Genomic DNA, 17,989 nt, shown 5'->3' with positions numbered 1-17,989 from the left:
TCCCAGGGAGTTCTCCCAGTTGTCACTGAAATAGTTCATAGTCTCCTGATTTTTATGATCATAAAATCATAGAATGCCCTGAGTTGGAAGGGACCCACAAGGATCACCAAGTCCAACTCCTGTCCCTGCATATGACAACCCCACAGTTCACACCATGTGTCTGAGGGTGTTGTCCAGTCTCTTCTTGAACACTGTCAGACTTGGGGCCGTGACACCTCCCTGTGGAGCCTGTTCCAGTGCTCCACCACACTCTGGGTGAAGAACCTTTTCCTAATGTCCAACCTAAACCTCCCCTGGCACATCTTCCTGTCATCCCCTCAGGTTCTGTCATTGGTCACTAAAGAGAAGAGTAATTATAACAAATCCCAATTAAACTTACATAGTATCTATGGGGCATCTCCCTAACCTGAAGTGTAGATTATGCAGAGGGACAGACAGACTCATTGGGCAAGACCCATCACTAAGTCACCTGGACACATGGCGACAGTCACCTCTGCAATTGAATCTTGATATAAAAAGATAAAGCTCGGGGCAGGCGGAAATGTACTTAATCACATAGTCATGGCCACAAGCCTGACAGTAATTCAAGAAGAGAATAGACAATGCCCTCAGACACATGGCGTGAATTGTGGGGTTGTCATATGCACAGACAGGAGTTGGACTCGATGATCCTTGTGGGTCCCTTCCAACTCAGGACATCCCACGATTCTATAATTCTATAAACTTTTCTATCTTTCATCTGTCTGCTGCAAATAATACTTTTCTGGCATTTTATCTTAGTAAGGTTTGATGGAGATTTCAAGGGAACACGAAAGTACTGAAGTGCTTGTGGAATGTGCTGATCCCCAGATCATCTTCCAGAGTGTCCACAGAGGAGTGTGCCCCAGACAAATGGTACTCATCAACTCAAAAACTTTTATTCCACTAGGTTTGGTAGAGAAAGAAAAACCCTTCCAGTGGCTGGGAAAAACCAAGAGTCATCATGTACTGGCAACCTCACTTCCAGACTCCTCAGTGAGCTTGTAAAATCACCATACTTGCCTAACCCTCCACTCAAGAGGGTCAAAGGATCCTTTCCTTGCGAGTTCACAAATATAATCCATAACTGTCTTGGACAGACTAAGACCGCACCTACAGTGGACACATTTTTTTTCTTTTTAAACCAGACACTGATGGTATTAAATTTACCTAAGTTGTAGCACCTGTTCCACATAAAACCATGTTTGTGACAGCCAGGGACGGGATTCCAAGTGAGTGTTATGGTGAGATTCAGCTCTCCTTGTTATAAACTTCTGCAGTATAGCCAAAGAAGTTTTGCCCCAGCTGGCATTTTCACACAAAAAAGATAATTCACTTTTTTTTTTGAGCTTATGGTTCTTGTTGGATAATCACATTAAACTCAGGGATAATTTCACATTAAGAACCAACAGTAATAACTGCTAAGTTTCAAAAGGTTAAAGTTACATTACCAGCAAGTATTACATGTGATTACAAAGAGCCATTAGACATTCAATATGAAATCTGTCACAATGCAGCTATGGCCATAGGCAGCAGTACTATAAAAATTCACTGTGCTGTTTGGTGCCATTAAAGCTGGGGAAAAAAAGCATTCAAATAATTGAACTAGTGAAAGCATTAAAAAAGCATACCCTTGCCTTTCACTAATATCATCTGGTCAGCACAAACATTCTTCCAAGAAAGAACACAAAATGTTAAAATGGTAACAGTGTAGGTAACAAACAGGATCCTTTCCTTACCCCTGAGGCATCTGACAGGAGCAGCACATATAAAAGGCTTGAATGACAGCACTTAGCCTGTTTGCTGTCATGGAGATAACATCCTGGCAATCAGCACAAGCTTCCTGCTTCCCAGCAACATCATATGTTTTTGACTCGCCAGCATCAGTGGATAGTTCTGTTCTGCCCTCAGTTCCTGCAGTGGCAAAGGAAGTCATAGGAGTAGCATCCTGGTGATCTGGTCCTTTCTGCTTCAGTAAAATAGAAGTAATGTTGGCAGAGTCTCTTTTGTTTTTCATCAACTCCGTGGCTATAAGAACGAGCCATTCATCTAGAGAATGCCAAAGCAGTTCCAGCGGCTGCAATAAACACATGCAAAAAACAGATTAAAAGTGAACATATTGACATTAGATAATATTAATGATGTGATGATCCTCTTAAGGCAAATAAATATCACGCATATTTAAAAGCTTTAAATGATCCTTTAGAAGTCGTGAGACAAATACTCAAATTCTGTGCTTGTATCTAAAGAGCACAAAGAGAAAATTTCATATAGAAGGAAAATAATCAAGCAGCAGATAGAATAAAGATAAAATAATTTAGAAAGAGTGAAACACTGAACTATTTAACAGAGTTTGACCACATGGTTGTTATGTCACTGCCTGACTGCTGTAGTCAAATAATACACAAGTTGAATTTCCAGAATAAGAGCGTCAGTTCTTTTTTAAGGCCCTGGTCAAAGAAACTACTTCTACTGGGTGGATGAAGCGAAACCCAGACAACACTGCTGAGATTCAGATGCATGCACATACCTAGGAAGATGTGCTTTATGCACAGTGTGAGCTCATACAGCTCATTTTGATAGTACCCCTGATGTCTCAAAATAAGGGTCACTAATACCTAGCTTTATGAAACAAAACAAAGTATCCGCAGAAACACATATCAATTTTTGAAGACATACATTTTATTTTATTGTAACTAAGTCACTCTTTATTCACTACCACCATCTTAAAAGCAACGTAATCAAAACGTGGCACAATTCCAACATTACACATTTGGTCTGAAGTGCAGGCCTACTACAGAGGAGAGAAAGGGCTGAGAAACCTGTGTATTTATCATGAATATTTCAAAAAAACATGAGGGCTGACTGTGTTGTCCCTTAATGGTGCTTACAGGGACATTTCATAAGCATACAGAATCACAGAATGGTTGGGGTTGGAAGGAACCTCTGGAGATCACCTAGTCCAACCCACCTGCTAAAGCAGGTTCACCCAGAGCAGATCACACAGGAATGTGTCCAAGTGGGTCCTGAATATCTCCAGAGACGGAGACTCCACAACCTCTCTGGGCAGCCTGTTCCAGTGCTCTGGCACTCTCAAAGTAAAGAAGTTTTTCCTTGTATTCAGATGGAACCTCCTGTGCTTCAGACTGTGCCCGTAGCCCCTCATCCTATCATTGGACACCACTGAAAGGAGTCTGGTCCCATCCTCTTGACACCCACCCTTGAGATATTTACAAACATTGCTGAGATCCCCTCTCAGCTTTCTCTTCTCCAGGCTGAACAGACCCAGCTCTCTCAGTCTCTCCTAATAAGAAAGATGCTCTAGGCCCATAATCATCTTCATAGCCTGCTGCTGGACCCCCTTCAATAATTCCTTGTCCTTCTTAAACTGGGGAGCCCAGAACTGGACACAGTACTCCAGATGCGGCCTCATCAGGGCAGAATAGAGGGGGACACACCTTTCTTAATGCACCCCAGGAGACCATTGGCCTTCTTGGCCACAAGTGCAAATTGCTGATTCATGGTCAACCTGTTGTCAACCAGAACCCCCAAGTCCTTCTCTGCAAGGCTGCCTTCCAGCAGGTCCACGTCTAACCTGTACTGTAGCCTGTCCAGTGAGCCCAGGGGTTTGTATCCTACAGGAAAGCACTTCTGACTCAAGTGTTTCATAGCATTCCAGAAGTAAGAGTTACCTTCTAAATACATTAGTTTTTCCATATATTACTGTTGCATCAACAATTTTCACCATTTAAAACATTCAAAGACTTAGCAGATATTGAAAATTATGTTATCTTCTAAACTTGCCTTTGAAAATTAAGAGCTATTCACAGCACACTGTACCAGAAGTCTACACTACCTGGAGCACTGTCAGTACACCTAATAACAGCATGCATTTAATACACAATAAATTACTTCTCATAAAAGCTGTGTATTAAAAAATTCTGGGTTTGAAGTATATTATTAATAATTTATTGTTATGCTTCCCAGTAGAAATTTTGGGGAAAGCCAGTATGACCTCTAAAAATGGTAGGCTTTACTTAACATATTGTATGACATGCATTCAACCCTTGTACTCCTGGTGACCACACATTTCTCCAGATAGTGATGTCAATACCTCCAGTGGAGGTACCATTTTCTACAAAATGTCTCCCATGCAGGATGAAGCTAGCTTCTTTCCAGGGCCTGCCTGGCAGATCTTCACAACGAAACAAAAATGCAGAATAGCTTTCTAATGGAAAAAATTATTAATAGAATATATGGAAGAATTAAAATGCATCTGTGTTCTTAACACGTAACTTACAAGAAACTAGGTATTTACTAGAATACTAATATGTAGTTTTCTTCTCCCAAACTTTGCAATGCTTAGCTTGTCAGACACGGTTTTTCCACTGATATCTTGTGTTTTATCTTTTATTTCTCACAGACTTAGCATGCCTTTCAGAACTCTTACAACTGATGTGTTTTTTCCAGAGCTAGCTTTTCACAAATTCTGATCACAAATGCATTCAAAAGTGTAGTTGAGCAACTTCAACATTTCACTTTCTTTTTTTCTAGTCTAACTGCAGGATATAAAGTATTTCTCTAAATATTGGCCACAACCTCCATATCCATGACTGTCCACATTTTATGTTAGCATCCATGATCAGACCTTTCGAAGTGTAATACGGACATAAATCATTAGCAACACTTTTTCAAAACTACAAGTCATCATTCTTCTGTCGATTCTTACCATGAATGATATATTAAACACAGACCTCCAGTCAACCTTCAGTTTTCCTATCTCACATTTCAGAAAAGTTTCTTTGGAATTATAGAGCTGAGTCTGATCAAGTACCAAGCTTTTACAGCTGCACCCCTCATCCCCCAAATGCAAGGATTTAGTTTTGCAACGCCTTCCTCTTTACCCATCTAGAAAGCAAGACACTAGAAATCAAACCTATATTGAAACTGCAACATTGGAGCAAAATATTTTGCCAGGCAACAGAGTCTTTTAAGACACAGGGAGCCAGACATGACTACTCCATGAAGTGACTGTGTCACAGTAGAGAAGTCAATTCAATTCCAGAAAAGAATAGTATGTAAAATAAGGGGAAAATGCCATGGGCTTCCAAACTTTGTTCAGCTAGACAAGGAGCTTTTGCAGCAAGTTCCCCTAAAATGTGATCATACTGAACAGCAACTGGAAAAGCAATACATGAAGAAGTAATACGTGTAAACCTGGTTAAAATTACTATTCATAAAGTTTCTCACTGGTAGGATCTCATTTGAGCTAGCAGTAGCTTATTTCAAGATTGGGTGTCGAAATTCAATGACTATTTTGTTTCTTCCAATATCAGTACAATAATGTGCCTTAATTAGCAAGTGCTTCCACTTTAGAGCATCTGGATAGGCCTGAATTGACCAAATTGCATAGAGGGAACTTCCATAAAGCAAAGATAGTCCTGTGATATTCTTGTCCTTGTGAAGCACTAACATTCCTCAGTAGCCTCAGGTTAAGATATATTCACACATTCAATCACTTCCAAGCTAGATTACAGTGACAACTCTTGAAAATATGTTCAATCAGCATTAAAAGAAATGTCAGAAAAAAGTTTTTCTTCATTTCTTATACTGGCTAAAGTATGTTTTGGCATCAGCTTTTGAAAAGGAATTATGAAGTACATCTTTAAGTTCCATGTTGACTTTTCGAATATGGATTTAACTCCTGTTTTGAAGCAGCCATCTCTGTGGTTTCCTTAATGCTCTGTACTAAACAGTTACACAACCTATATTCAAGAAATCTTAAATAAAGCAAAAACCAGACAAGGAGTTCTTTGTCACTGACCTGCATGTCCCACATGCAATTACTGGTGTCAATGAAGACATAACAACAGCCAGGTCTTCGAGTAGCCTCCATACCATTGTAATAATCAAGAGATATAGTGGGATTTTTTTCCCTCCTCCCAAAAGGTAAAAGGGACCATCACAACCAGGTTTTCAAGAAAAAGACAAAAGAGAAAAAGGAAAGGGAAGGTTGGAGTAAGAGAGAACAGGAGTCACCCAGTGGAGTCAGTGCGATGCCTAATCTCCCACTACTCAGTTACTGTAAATTCAGGGAAGAACAGACTAATCCAACCACAACTGGAGATTAGCTGAGCATTGCCAGACCTGTGTGCCACATTCCCAAACAAGAATAAGTTTTCATCAGCAATTTTGTATTTTTGAGTTTGAAATTTAAATCAACCTTAAAAAAAAAAATCATGGAGACAACAGTGGCACTAAAGCAGGTCTGCCTCAGTTTTAATACTTCCAAAATAAATATTTTAATATTATTATTGCTGTTATTTTAATTTAATCCTGATTATTTTCTTAGCTCGTGCAACAGTAGTATATATTTTGCTCATTTATTAAAAACATAAATGTTGTTTTTACAGAATTAAGAATTACTGATATTTCCTGGGATAACTGTGCCAGTTGTATAATGTAAGTCTACTGCACAAGACTTAACTCCATACTAAATTGAGAAACAACTTTTTTCAGCATACAAAATAGTGTGGGGACACAGAGAAGTGATTCTGCTGAAACACAATTTCCTTTGTAAATCACAATTGAAATCTCTTTTCCATTTTTGAAGAAAAAAAAGGTAGCAGAACAACTACACAGAAAAGTAACAGAATATCTCACTGCAGATAGTTCCTGTACTAAGCACATTTAGCATCTGCTTGTTATTTAATCTGGTACATTTAAACCAATTTTCATTAAAACTGTTGGAAAATGCTGTCTTTGATACAATTATTCTCTTCATTTGGGTAGGGCTTTGTTTTTTTGAAAATGGAAATCTGGTTAACTCACAATGTGCCAGTCTAGCTCAAGATATTTTGGTGAACAACTCTAAAGGACAACCACTACATTGCACACTGTACAATGCCTTACATTTTGCACACAGTATTTTTCATACTCAAGCATTAGTTCTATTTTCATTATGTAAGTCAAATCCTTATTAAAACTATTCTGCTATCAGAAAAACAAACATTTGTGCTTGTTTTCTAAATAGTCTAATGTTTTCCTTCTTTCTAAGAGAAGAAATTTAAATAAAAACTGAGCTACTTAACTGCATATAGCTGGAATTATAGTATCATCTTTCATGACCTTATCAATATAGCTGTCTTAAAAGTCATTAGCAGTAACCTGATAAATACATATCATCAAATAAGTGCAGTAATTTCAAAATATCATTTTCACAACACCCTGGAAGAAATGCAAAGGTTAAGGAAAATTCCCATGTAGTCACTAGCATCTAAATTTGGTGATATGAACCGTGCCATGTATGGAGGAAGAAACGGGTAAAAAGATACTACCTTTCAGTTCTTGTTATTTAGATGCTCTGAACAGTATGTCAGTTATATACCCAATGCAGATTGAGTGGCACACAGGAAACCAGGACTGCTTTACAGAAAGGCAAGCTATGATTTTCTACAGAGGGATTCTTCAACCAACAAGTATAAAAAAAGCCTTCAGAAACTAAACATCTAATTGGCAAGCACCTAAATCAAGTGTTTGAAAAGAGCTATAAATCAATAATCCTGTGAGGGTAGTAGTAAGAGCTGGTATGTTTCAAAGCATGTAATAATGAAATAAAGAACAACTTGGGAAAGAACTTCATGGTCACAGTGAAAACAATGAACAGTAAGAATTCAATTATTTCCATTTACCTTGTGAAGCTGGATAAAACTGAATGATCATAACTCCCAATGCATCTCCAAATATAATTTTGAAATGATAATACAATCTATTATATTAATATCACCACATCTTGAGATTACTACACTCTTAATAATAGAAATAAAAACAACGTTTACTAAAATCAGCTAGGTAACTCAACCTTCAACATCTAACAAACAATATATTAAATACGAAAAAAAAACAGAAATCATAAGATGAGATGTGCATCAGTGGTTAAATGAATCCAGTGGAAAAAAGTATAATGAAGAAGGAAAGAGGTAGGCTTAACTTAAGAAGGGATAGGGACATCAACCAAACTTACTTCCTGCTCATGAGATGTCTGATTAATGAATGCATGCTTTGTGAAATTCATCTCTTTAACGTCTATCTTCCTAACAACATCATATACTTTTCTGACCTTGAACACCTGACTTCTTGGAGTTTTATTTCCATTGTAGCCCATGTCATTTCCATTACTGGGAGAGGATGGGCCAATGCGAAAGACATGGCAAAATATCCTCACGATCCTTAAGAGACTCTTCATTTGAGCTTCATAATTACTTGACAAGCTGGGGGAAAAAATGGAATATTTAAGTTTCTTTTCCTAGACGAAACAAGTTCATATATTAAGGAGTAAGCAGTCTAATGGTAGGGTCTGACACACATGCTGAAAAAAAAAAAACTAGGCTTTAAACCCTAGTGAATTTTAACTTTCATTTCCTGCACCAGCCCCAAAAGTCAAATGTAAGCACTATAACTTTACTAATGTGTACTCGTAATTTTAACTAGAAGCAAAATAAGAACAGCAAATTCTATATCTTGCAAAATACTTCATTTGTTTTTACGCACATGTACCCTTCTTATGAACTGCTGTAAGAAATTCAACTTACTATAATAAGGATCTCAACATATGAAACCAACCAGACTTTCCAGATGAAAGTATTTTTCAAACCAGAAAAGACAGCATCCAATGGTAAATGTGTACTGACAAATTAGATATGCTGCCACAGCCCATCCTCATCTAGCTATGATCCTAAATTCCCATTATCTCCCTCAATCAGACAAGGGATCAGGATGGTAAAGATGGCACTATTTCTACTCAAGAGAAACATAATCTAAAATACTACATAAAAGCACTACTATGTTATTTATTTATCCAATAAATTTATTAAAAGGTTTGTGTCATCTTAAATGAACCAGCCAACATCGAACTCAGTACCAATATAATGTAGAATACGAGATACTCAGGAGTTCATGCACAAGCAGAACATTCTCCAAACTCAACTTGGTTTTCCTTCCTTAAACCCCAAGTATAAGAGAACTTCTGTCTTGAACACATAACAAAAACTGAAAGAAGTTAAAACTTCTTCTGCTGAATTCTACTCACTTATAAACACTATATAAGTGAGCACATATTCAATTCTATCCTTAAAGTACTTGCATCTTAAAAGCATGCTTTCTAACTCTAAGATCAGTACACAGCAGAAAACAGACACCTTAGAGGATGCTATAAACCTCTGACTGCAATTAATAATCTGTTAATTCACAAGTGCGAAATACAGCTAGTTGTAACATCACAGTACCTTTATCACGACTTCACTCTCACTATGACATGGGAAAAAGCAAAAGATCTATTTGTTTTCAGCAATTTTAACGACTGCCAGTGAGGTGTTAATATTAAAAAGCCACATACTAAGAATTTTACCAAACTTATATACAAAGTACAACTTTCTTTTCACAATCTAGACTTTCAACAGCATAGTTTTCAGTAAATCAAGCTAAGAAAGGAACACAAAGAGTAGACAGTGCAACAGTAAGAATGTTAAGTTTACAACTAGGTAAAGAAAATCCCATCTAGCAAGCTGTAATTATAGTAACAGAAGCACTGATCACAACCACAAATTAGCATTTGTAAGAATTTTGCTTATATACCAGAAGTATCTATGAATCCAAAAAGCTAACTCCAGAAGATAACTTAAGTATTGAAAAAACACCATTATGACTGAGGTTTATCACCCCTCAGCAGCAGTGTTCCCTGGTGAAATTTCTGTTTAAATCTCCTGGTCTCCAAGAAGAGGACCCACATATATAGGAAAACCTTAAAGTGCTTTTAATAGTTTACTGAAGCTTTTACTAGCATGTTTGTAAATATTCAGCTAGGCCAAATTTGCACCAGCAAGACCAAATCATGTCACACTACAATTATTTCTTAGAAAGAGGTGAAGGAGGCAATGCTATTTAAACAGGCTCCTTCCTGGTATTCAAGGCAGAACCTTGGCACCCCGGCTACCTGCTAGAAATATTACAAAAAGCAACTTTAGAGACTTCTGAACTAAACAACAAACCCAACAGCAACAGGCCGCAGGTTAGCACCCAGGAAATTATGTGATGATACTAGTTCAGCCATGCAAGAGTATCATTATTTGACATTTTCACGTACAGAGTGCATTTCACATACTATTCATTGGAAGGAGGAGAGAGCAGAAAGAGCCCCAAGTTCAAAGGTCTGTATTCACCAAATACTGCCTTCATCCTTGTTATGTTAATAGTAAAGCAACAGAGAAATACATAGTTGAAGTAAAGACTGAAGCCTCTGAGAGGGAACAGAATTGGAGAGAACAGAGATATGTTTTTTGTGAAACTTATCTTGTAATAGAAAAAGAAAACAATTCAATTTCCCTTGTGACATATTACAAGGTACCAAAGAGAAGCGCGCCAGTAGGAGTGCACAGGACACCCTAAGTACAGGCATCTCTGGAATGCCTGCTCATCCAACACGACGCAAAGCTTCCAACTTGTCTTCGGCCTCTGCTAGTCAGTTCATATGCAGCAGGACAGGAGTACATACCAGTTCAAATTCAGAGACAGTACAGCACATAATACTGTTTCTAGAGCCATACTGAGGGAGCATTGCTCAATACAGAGGAAGAGTCACAGTAAGAAATCAAATCTGAACACACAATCAGTTTAATTTATCTCTGAAGATACTGAAATAGAAACAAATACTGTCTCATATCAGGCAGCTATCACAACTTCTAATAATGTCTTCATACAAAGCAAGTAACTCTTTCCTGCAGAATAGTTTTATACTTCCTCACAGTTTACTTGTGGGAGATGTATTGGCTCTAATGATGTCTGTAGACAAAAGGAACGTGTTACAAGTTAAGCTGATTACACTGAAGCCCAACAACAGCTAAAGTTCTTCAAAAAGTTATCTTTGCAGCAACAAAATGCCATTAATATGTCTATGCACTTTAACCCCAAATGTTTGAGGGGTTTAAGTCTTTTATGCTCATTCATCGAGGCGAACACCCATCAGAACAAGACTGTGATTAATGGTGTCATGAATTTCCTAGCATTGTTTAGGAGTTCTGACCTGCCATCTACAAGCTCCATCCAAATTTAACATGACTGATGGGGAAGAAAAAATAAAGCACCAAAACTAAGAATATATTATTTAATGTCCATCTAACTGATGGGTTCCCTAGGCCCCGGCCCCCGTTGAAAAGATGCATTCAAAGTCTTATTTCTCTACAACCTGTGTTGACAGGCCTCTCTGGTTACAGAACACTCTTAAACCTCTGTTTTCCAAAAAGCCATTCAGAACATGTCAGTAAGGAACTTTCACTCATGCTTCCAAGCTCTCGACCTCTTTCACTAAAGATTTTGTTAGCTTCTAGAAAAGCACAGAGGTCAGAGTAAATTTTGCTAGCTTTTGAAAACAGTAAAAAGTTACTGGTGTTCCAGCAGATTACAAGATGAGGCTTTTTGCACAAACTCCCTCAAACAGAAGCTACAACTAGGAAAGCATACTAGGAAAATATGCTAGCCTATTTTATTTGTTTCCCCAAGTAACTGCTTCTTGGACTGCTGAGACAGCACACTGCTAGATTAAATTGTTTCATACATTAGTAGCCATGGAAGGCAATCAGAGCCAGCAAATATGACACAAGTGCCTGAAGTAACAAAACTCTCCTCAAAAATACTAAGAAAGCATGCAGAAAAGGAAAGCTGTGGAAGGGAAGAAAAAAGGAGAGCGTGAAACAAAAGGAATGATTGATAGCTGGCTAAAAAGCTTCTCTTCCTAGAGCTCACATAGCCAAACTAACTGAACAAAAAATATACTTCTCTGCAATTCAAGCTTCTAGGTGCCAGCAGCTATGCAACGACACCAATTTTCTCTCCTGAAGTCCTCATGAATACAGCGATCTATCTAAACAGGCACAGTCATACAGAATCAGATGAGATCCATCCACTCCAGCATGTGCCCAGCATCAGACAGTTATTAAAACTATTAAGTAGCACTAACTACCAGATAGTTTATCAACCTATTAATGATTCTCTCATACTTACCTAAGCAGTTTGTGACCATTTGTTGTAGCAACTTCAGCAAGACTTGTTAGGATTTTAAGATACTGGCTTTCGCTCTGCTGAGACAAGTGTTCCAAAACTTGTCGCAACTGATACATTAAAACAAAAGAAATTGCATAGTGTCATGGAGAGTCAGATCAACATTTAATTCAGAACATTATCACCCAAGCATTAGCATCTAGCAATATTAATGTAGGTCTATACTGTCCAACATCTAATCTGACCTCAATTAACATTTCATTATGATTTGCAAAAAATATTGAAAAGATATACATTCTAGTGCCAACGTATGTACTACATTCTATGTAATATTATAGAATGCTATGAAGACCAAATGCTTAACCATGTATTAATAATTCTTAAGAACAACTTACTGTCATCTGAAAAAACGAGGGGGATACACTTTCAACTTCTGAAAGCTAAGAGCATATTTTGAGTTTCATAATTCGTAATTTACCTGTCTCCCCAGTTCACTCCCCAGTTAGTTTACGACACAGTGTAAATGAACCCTGTATCCTGGAGTCTGCTCTTGCCATCTTCATTTTTGCTCAAGATACTGAATGTCCTTCTTTGGAAAAGAAGTCATACTCTGCTCATCAATAATGATTATGACTACTCTCTTCTCAAAACTGCCTTTTTTTTTGCTAATAGCATCACTTGGCTCTTAAAGACACTGCCCTGTCTTCAGCTCCTTTGGTTCTATGCCGTTCTGTAGCCTAGACATTTTTTTGCAGATAAATCAACTCTTCAGTGCAACTGCTCTTCATGCATTCCTGCTGTATCCTCATTACTCCCTTCTCTCTCACTTTCAGGAAGTTTGGTAACCCTTCTCATAGAACCATAGAAAGGTGGAATGAAAAGCAATCCCACAAAAACTCTGCTCCAAGCAAGGCAGGAGCACTTTTATCTGCAATCCAAACTGGCTTGTCCAATTTTCCTGCCTCGTTTTTAGATGTCTTCTCCTCTGGAAGCCCTGCAGCTTCTAAGTGATCTCTTCTAATACTTCACTGTCCTTGACCATGCGAAAATTTTTCCTCAGGGTTCAGTTGAATCTCTAGCAACAAATGTTTAAGGCAACATCCTCCTCCCTACTATCCATCATTGATCTTTCCAGTTTGTCAAGAACATTTAAAATTGGAGTCCTGACTTCTAACATACATCCAGTCTCTCCATGTCATCACTTTCAGATAATATGAAATACTCACTATCAAGGACTTTGGGCAGAACAGGTCAGACTTGGCCATAGAAAAAACATGCTTAAAATGTGCTTTCATTCTGGCAATGAAATATAACTACACCATGTATTATCTAATGTATTTTGCATAGCCTCTCATTCAGATCTTGGTTTTGCACACACCACCCACCATTACTCAGACAAACAAAACATTAATTTTTCCTATTGTTGTGCTCTTACAATATGATAGTATGCTTTGCCATTTACCTTTCTGTAGAATGTCTTTTGTGTTTCACAGTTTTAGTCCTTTACCTTTCTCTTCTACTTGCAAACATCTACACCATCTCCCCATGTTTCTAATATACACTGAGAATTCTCACCTCTCTGTCATCTTACTTCATAAAACTCAACCCTGTCTCAGAAATTTAAACACAGTTTCTATGCAGACTTATAAATCTCCCATCTTGTAGTGGAAGTAATGGGATTACAGAGAACAGTAAAAATTTTAAAAATCTAGCAAACCAAGCTCAGTGGAGTGGAAGTCAATATCTTACTAAATTTATTTTTTCTTCTTTTAAAAAAATTACAGCCTGTAAAACTGTTTGCAGTTACTTCCAAGCAAACAATATATTAACAACCCACAGCTAGCTAAATCTGGAAGGGGAAAAAAAAAGCATCCCATGCTTCCTTCCCCCTATGCAACCACAAAACAAAACTTCTTTTCCTTGCTTTTTCTTTGATTTGGATTGTACTACCCCACAATAATAAAATAAACAAGGTATAGAAGCAGCACCAAAAAAAGGAAAAGTACAGTTTCATCTACAGCAACAATAACCAAATGAACTTGAGGCTGTAGTCTTTTATATTTTAATTGTACAATCAACTTCACCCAGATGAACACTCATACTCTGAATATTCAAGTGCATTCTAGATGATTCAAACCTCAAGCCACATCATAGGATGGGTATCTGCAGAAAGCCACTAAATGAAGAAAAACAGGCCCCGTTACACAAAGTACATACATGGAATGCTCTACCAGCACCTTCGTATTGAAGCTTGCAACTACTCTACTCTTTCAGTTCTTACGCTGTCTAGACCCCTTTGGCAAATATGCAAAATTAGAACACTAAATTAATGTAGATCCTATATTTAAGCCCAAATTACTGTGTTTAAGACTATATGAAGACTGTAAATTTTTCATGGCGGGGGAAAGTACACAGTGATCAACTACTCTGGCATTGATAGTCAACTGCTGGTGGTGTCTTCTGATCAGGAAACTCATATTAAGCAATCAGATCTCCAGAACACAGACAGATCAGTAGCTAGTAATACTGTATTTACCATGTTTTCCCGTAGATCTTCATTCTGCGTCATTTGAATTATTGTCTGGAAAAGTCGAGGATGGTATTGTATTAAGACTTCACAAGTCTCTCCATACCCACCCTAAAAAGCAATAGTTCAAAAACTACTTTAATGAAAAGAAACATTAGAATTGGGTTTTATACTGTTATAGGCACTAAAACCTACTGAGGATTATAATATTTTTAATGCTGAATAGAGAAACCCAATCCTAAAATAAACTGAAATTCATTAGTGTATCAAAGTCAGATATCACAAAACTTCTGGGAGAAGATGGAATCAAAGTCTTTCATTACATCAGCTCATGTATATCCGCTCCCTTTCTTCTGTTTTTTGAAACAGTTTCCTACTTAGAAAGCTAAAGTTACATTTGAACAACATGTCACCGAACAATTTACCAGAGATTAAAACCAGTGCAATATTTAGCTTTTCTTCCCATTGCTGATGGATGACATGTCAACTTAATTACAACCAGAATCCAGTCCTTCAAAACAAATGTTTTCCTAAAGGTTCATAAGGTACAAATCCGACTTGTTAAAGGAAGAAAAAGGATAAATCCACTAAAGAGTTATTTAACTTTAAAATCAATATGCCACTTATGCCTTAGATCAACTAATTTCACAGTCTTTTGAGAAAAATGTTTTTTTGAAAGAACAGAACTTGAATTTGTGGGTTATTGGCATCAATTCTTATTTAACACAGTTGCATTTTTAAGCAGGCACCTAACAACTGAATACAGATCAAATTCTACATTGGAAAGGTGACCATGTAATGTATTAAATGCTGCAAATCCAGAGGCTCCTTCTCTTTGTGTGACAGTGTATAACTTGCTTCAGTGATAACAGGTTCATTAAACAGATTCATTCAATTGTTCCTGGTGCCAAGAAATTAAGTATTAAATTTAAAACCACCCAGAATCTACAAGAGTTATTGAAAGTCAGATCTTCAAAATCAAGGTAATACCATGTTGGCAAGGAGGATATGAACCTATAATTTCAGCCTTCTGAAATATATATATATATATATATATCTACTCTGAAAAGCAAACCTGCAAGCAAAGAATAAAACCCTTGATGTAAAAGGAAAGAAAATATTTGTGGGGCTTTTTTTCCCTTTTTACTTCAGGACCATGTGCTTGTAAACTAGATGATCTCAAACACACTAAGATCATCACTACAAAACACCCAACACCAGGTGTCACTACTCACACCTAAAAAAGTTGACAGAATTTTGACATATAAAGTGGTGCCCTAGGGACAGTAAAACTAGAAACTAAAGCAAATATTCAAAACACTAATCATAAAAACTCAGAATAGTATCATCAAGTACACACTGGTATACTGTCTTACAGGTCTGCAGCTGCAGAAATCCTCAAAATTTACTAGAGTTCATGTGGTTTTATGGTAAATCATTCTGCCACCAAAAAAAAAAAAAAATAAACCACAACACCCACACAAACAAAACAAACACACTCACGACCTAACCAACCTTCACAGTTGAGTGAGTAGTGAGACAGCATAGTGACCTCGCACTTCTGAGTGACCGGAGCTGAGGACTTATTAGGATTTCTTATACCCAAAAAGAAATTCTCTAAGTAACCTAACTTGAGCAAGACCTTTCACAGAGAGTCTATGAAATTTTTTTTTCAGAGTTAAACCTTCCAAAAATATCCCATAGGTACTGGAGATAGCAAGCTCTACCACACACACATAGCTACTTCAACTGCAGGTTTTAGCTGCATGAGGAGTCTTCAGAAATTAAATAACTTCAGATTAAAATAATCTGCTTGTACAGCAAAAGATCTGAACATTTCGGATTTATCCTGTCAAACTAATGACATGCACCAAGGTAATGTGACATCCACTAAGTGCAGTGATTTTTTTTTTTGAGTCTCCTCTTCAGAGTTTTATAGTCTCCTAATTACTAGCAAAAGTTCAAAAGCTTCCATTCATTATGTGTTATTTACACACTGACCTTAATTTGATCCTACAGAAAAAAAGTGTAAGTGTTCACAAATCAAGAAAAGACAGCACAGACAATATTTGGTATCAAACAAGACAGACTGTTTTGTACAGTACGACTTTTGTTCCTCTTCCAGATACAGTATTTGGAATACCTCTGAAAAGTTCCAGAGTCAGTACCATGCAAGCTTTGTTTGCTTTTATTAGTAATATCTCTTCAAGAGAAAAGAAAATATACTAGTTGAGATTAAAAAATTAAAAAATTTAAAACAAAAAAAATCACACCCTTCAGCATACCTTTACTTCTTACTTGTTAAGAGCTAAGCACCTAAACAGAGTCTATTATGATTATACCACAGATTCCCAAACTTTCTAGGCAAATGGAGCTCTGCAAACTTTTTGTTTCTCATAAGCTCCAATCTTGAAAAGTCTTTAAAGATGTTGAAGACTTTTGCGAAGGGTACAAATTGAGAACCTGCCTGTAGGATCAATTTAATTGCAAAAATGTTATTTTTGCATATCTGTTTCACCAAAGGACTACCATTTTTCATAGACCTTAAAAATAAAAAATATAAACACTAATCAAAAAGACTGTTGCTAACTCAATACCTGCACACAGAGATCCAGTGGAGTAACCCCGTTTTTGTCTGGTAAATATTTAGCTCCTCTCATCAGAAGAATTTGTGCAGTGTCTCTCTGACCATGGCTATTCAAAAAAAAAAAAAAAAAAAGAAGAAGAAGAGAGTTAATGCAACAGTTATGCTCTACTATGAGTGATAAACAAAACCAACATAATCTAGGAGAAAACATGAAACTAAGCAGAAACACAGAATAGAAGATAGTGCCACTTATAGTCTACTACCTTTCAAGGCCACTGCAGAAACACATAACAAAATTAGATATGACCCATTTATGAAGCCAGAGTCACTATGATAATTCAGATATGATTCATCTTAGCCTAGACTCAAATATTTATGACCTGCATTTTCTGGTGGGGAAAAAAAAATAGCACTTCTTCACTGTAATTCTCTGGAATAAGTGCACAACCCAACACCTTGAAAAAAACACAGGTTTCAGAGTCAGACTTTGAGCACAGATATCCTTTCTCCATCCAACACCAGCCACTGCTACCGCATTCTGCTCTCCCCTGTCATCAGGGACCTATGATTTTTCTCCTGCGTAGCAGCATCACCCATTGGCACCTCTGACAAGATGTTGACTTCTGCTGTGCACCCTGTTCACTCTACACTGCCAGCTGCTCCAGTTGTTAATTTCTAAATGAACATCACCACTGGACTTGTAAAACATTCCCTTCTCATGGAAAACATCCAAGCAGACGCAAGTTGCTTACTTCTTTTAAAGTGGGTGCTAATACCAGTCCCTAAATCCAGCACTGAAGCATTCA

General features: G+C 37.3%; 1 protein-coding gene across 9 annotated transcripts in view; it reads right to left on the bottom strand.

Annotated features, from left to right (window-relative positions):
• Nucleotides 1–17,989, bottom strand: part of HACE1 (HECT domain and ankyrin repeat containing E3 ubiquitin protein ligase 1) — a 51,499-nt gene that overhangs the window by 23,082 nt on the left and 10,428 nt on the right. For 5 of the 9 annotated variants that reach the window (XM_082048006.1, XM_082048008.1, XM_082048011.1 and 2 more), the window contains 5 exons: nt 17,194–17,290; nt 14,606–14,707; nt 12,073–12,179; nt 8,042–8,288; nt 1,758–2,095 (listed from right to left, as the gene is read on the bottom strand). In XM_082048006.1, coding sequence (XP_081904132.1) covers nt 1,758–2,095; nt 8,042–8,288; nt 12,073–12,179; nt 14,606–14,707; nt 17,194–17,290 — 891 coding nt within the window. The remainder of the gene's footprint in view (nt 1–1,757; nt 2,096–8,041; nt 8,289–12,072; nt 12,180–14,605; nt 14,708–17,193; nt 17,291–17,989) is intronic. The other 4 variants (XM_082048009.1, XM_082048010.1, XM_082048012.1 and 1 more) reach the window with 2 other exon arrangements.

This window comes from Streptopelia decaocto (genome assembly GCF_964273445.1).
Source record: "Streptopelia decaocto genome assembly, chromosome: 3".
Classification (NCBI taxonomy): Eukaryota; Metazoa; Chordata; class Aves; order Columbiformes; family Columbidae; genus Streptopelia; species Streptopelia decaocto.
The sequence above is the reverse complement of the archived record's forward strand: the minus strand, read 5'-3'. Positions and strand labels throughout refer to the sequence as shown.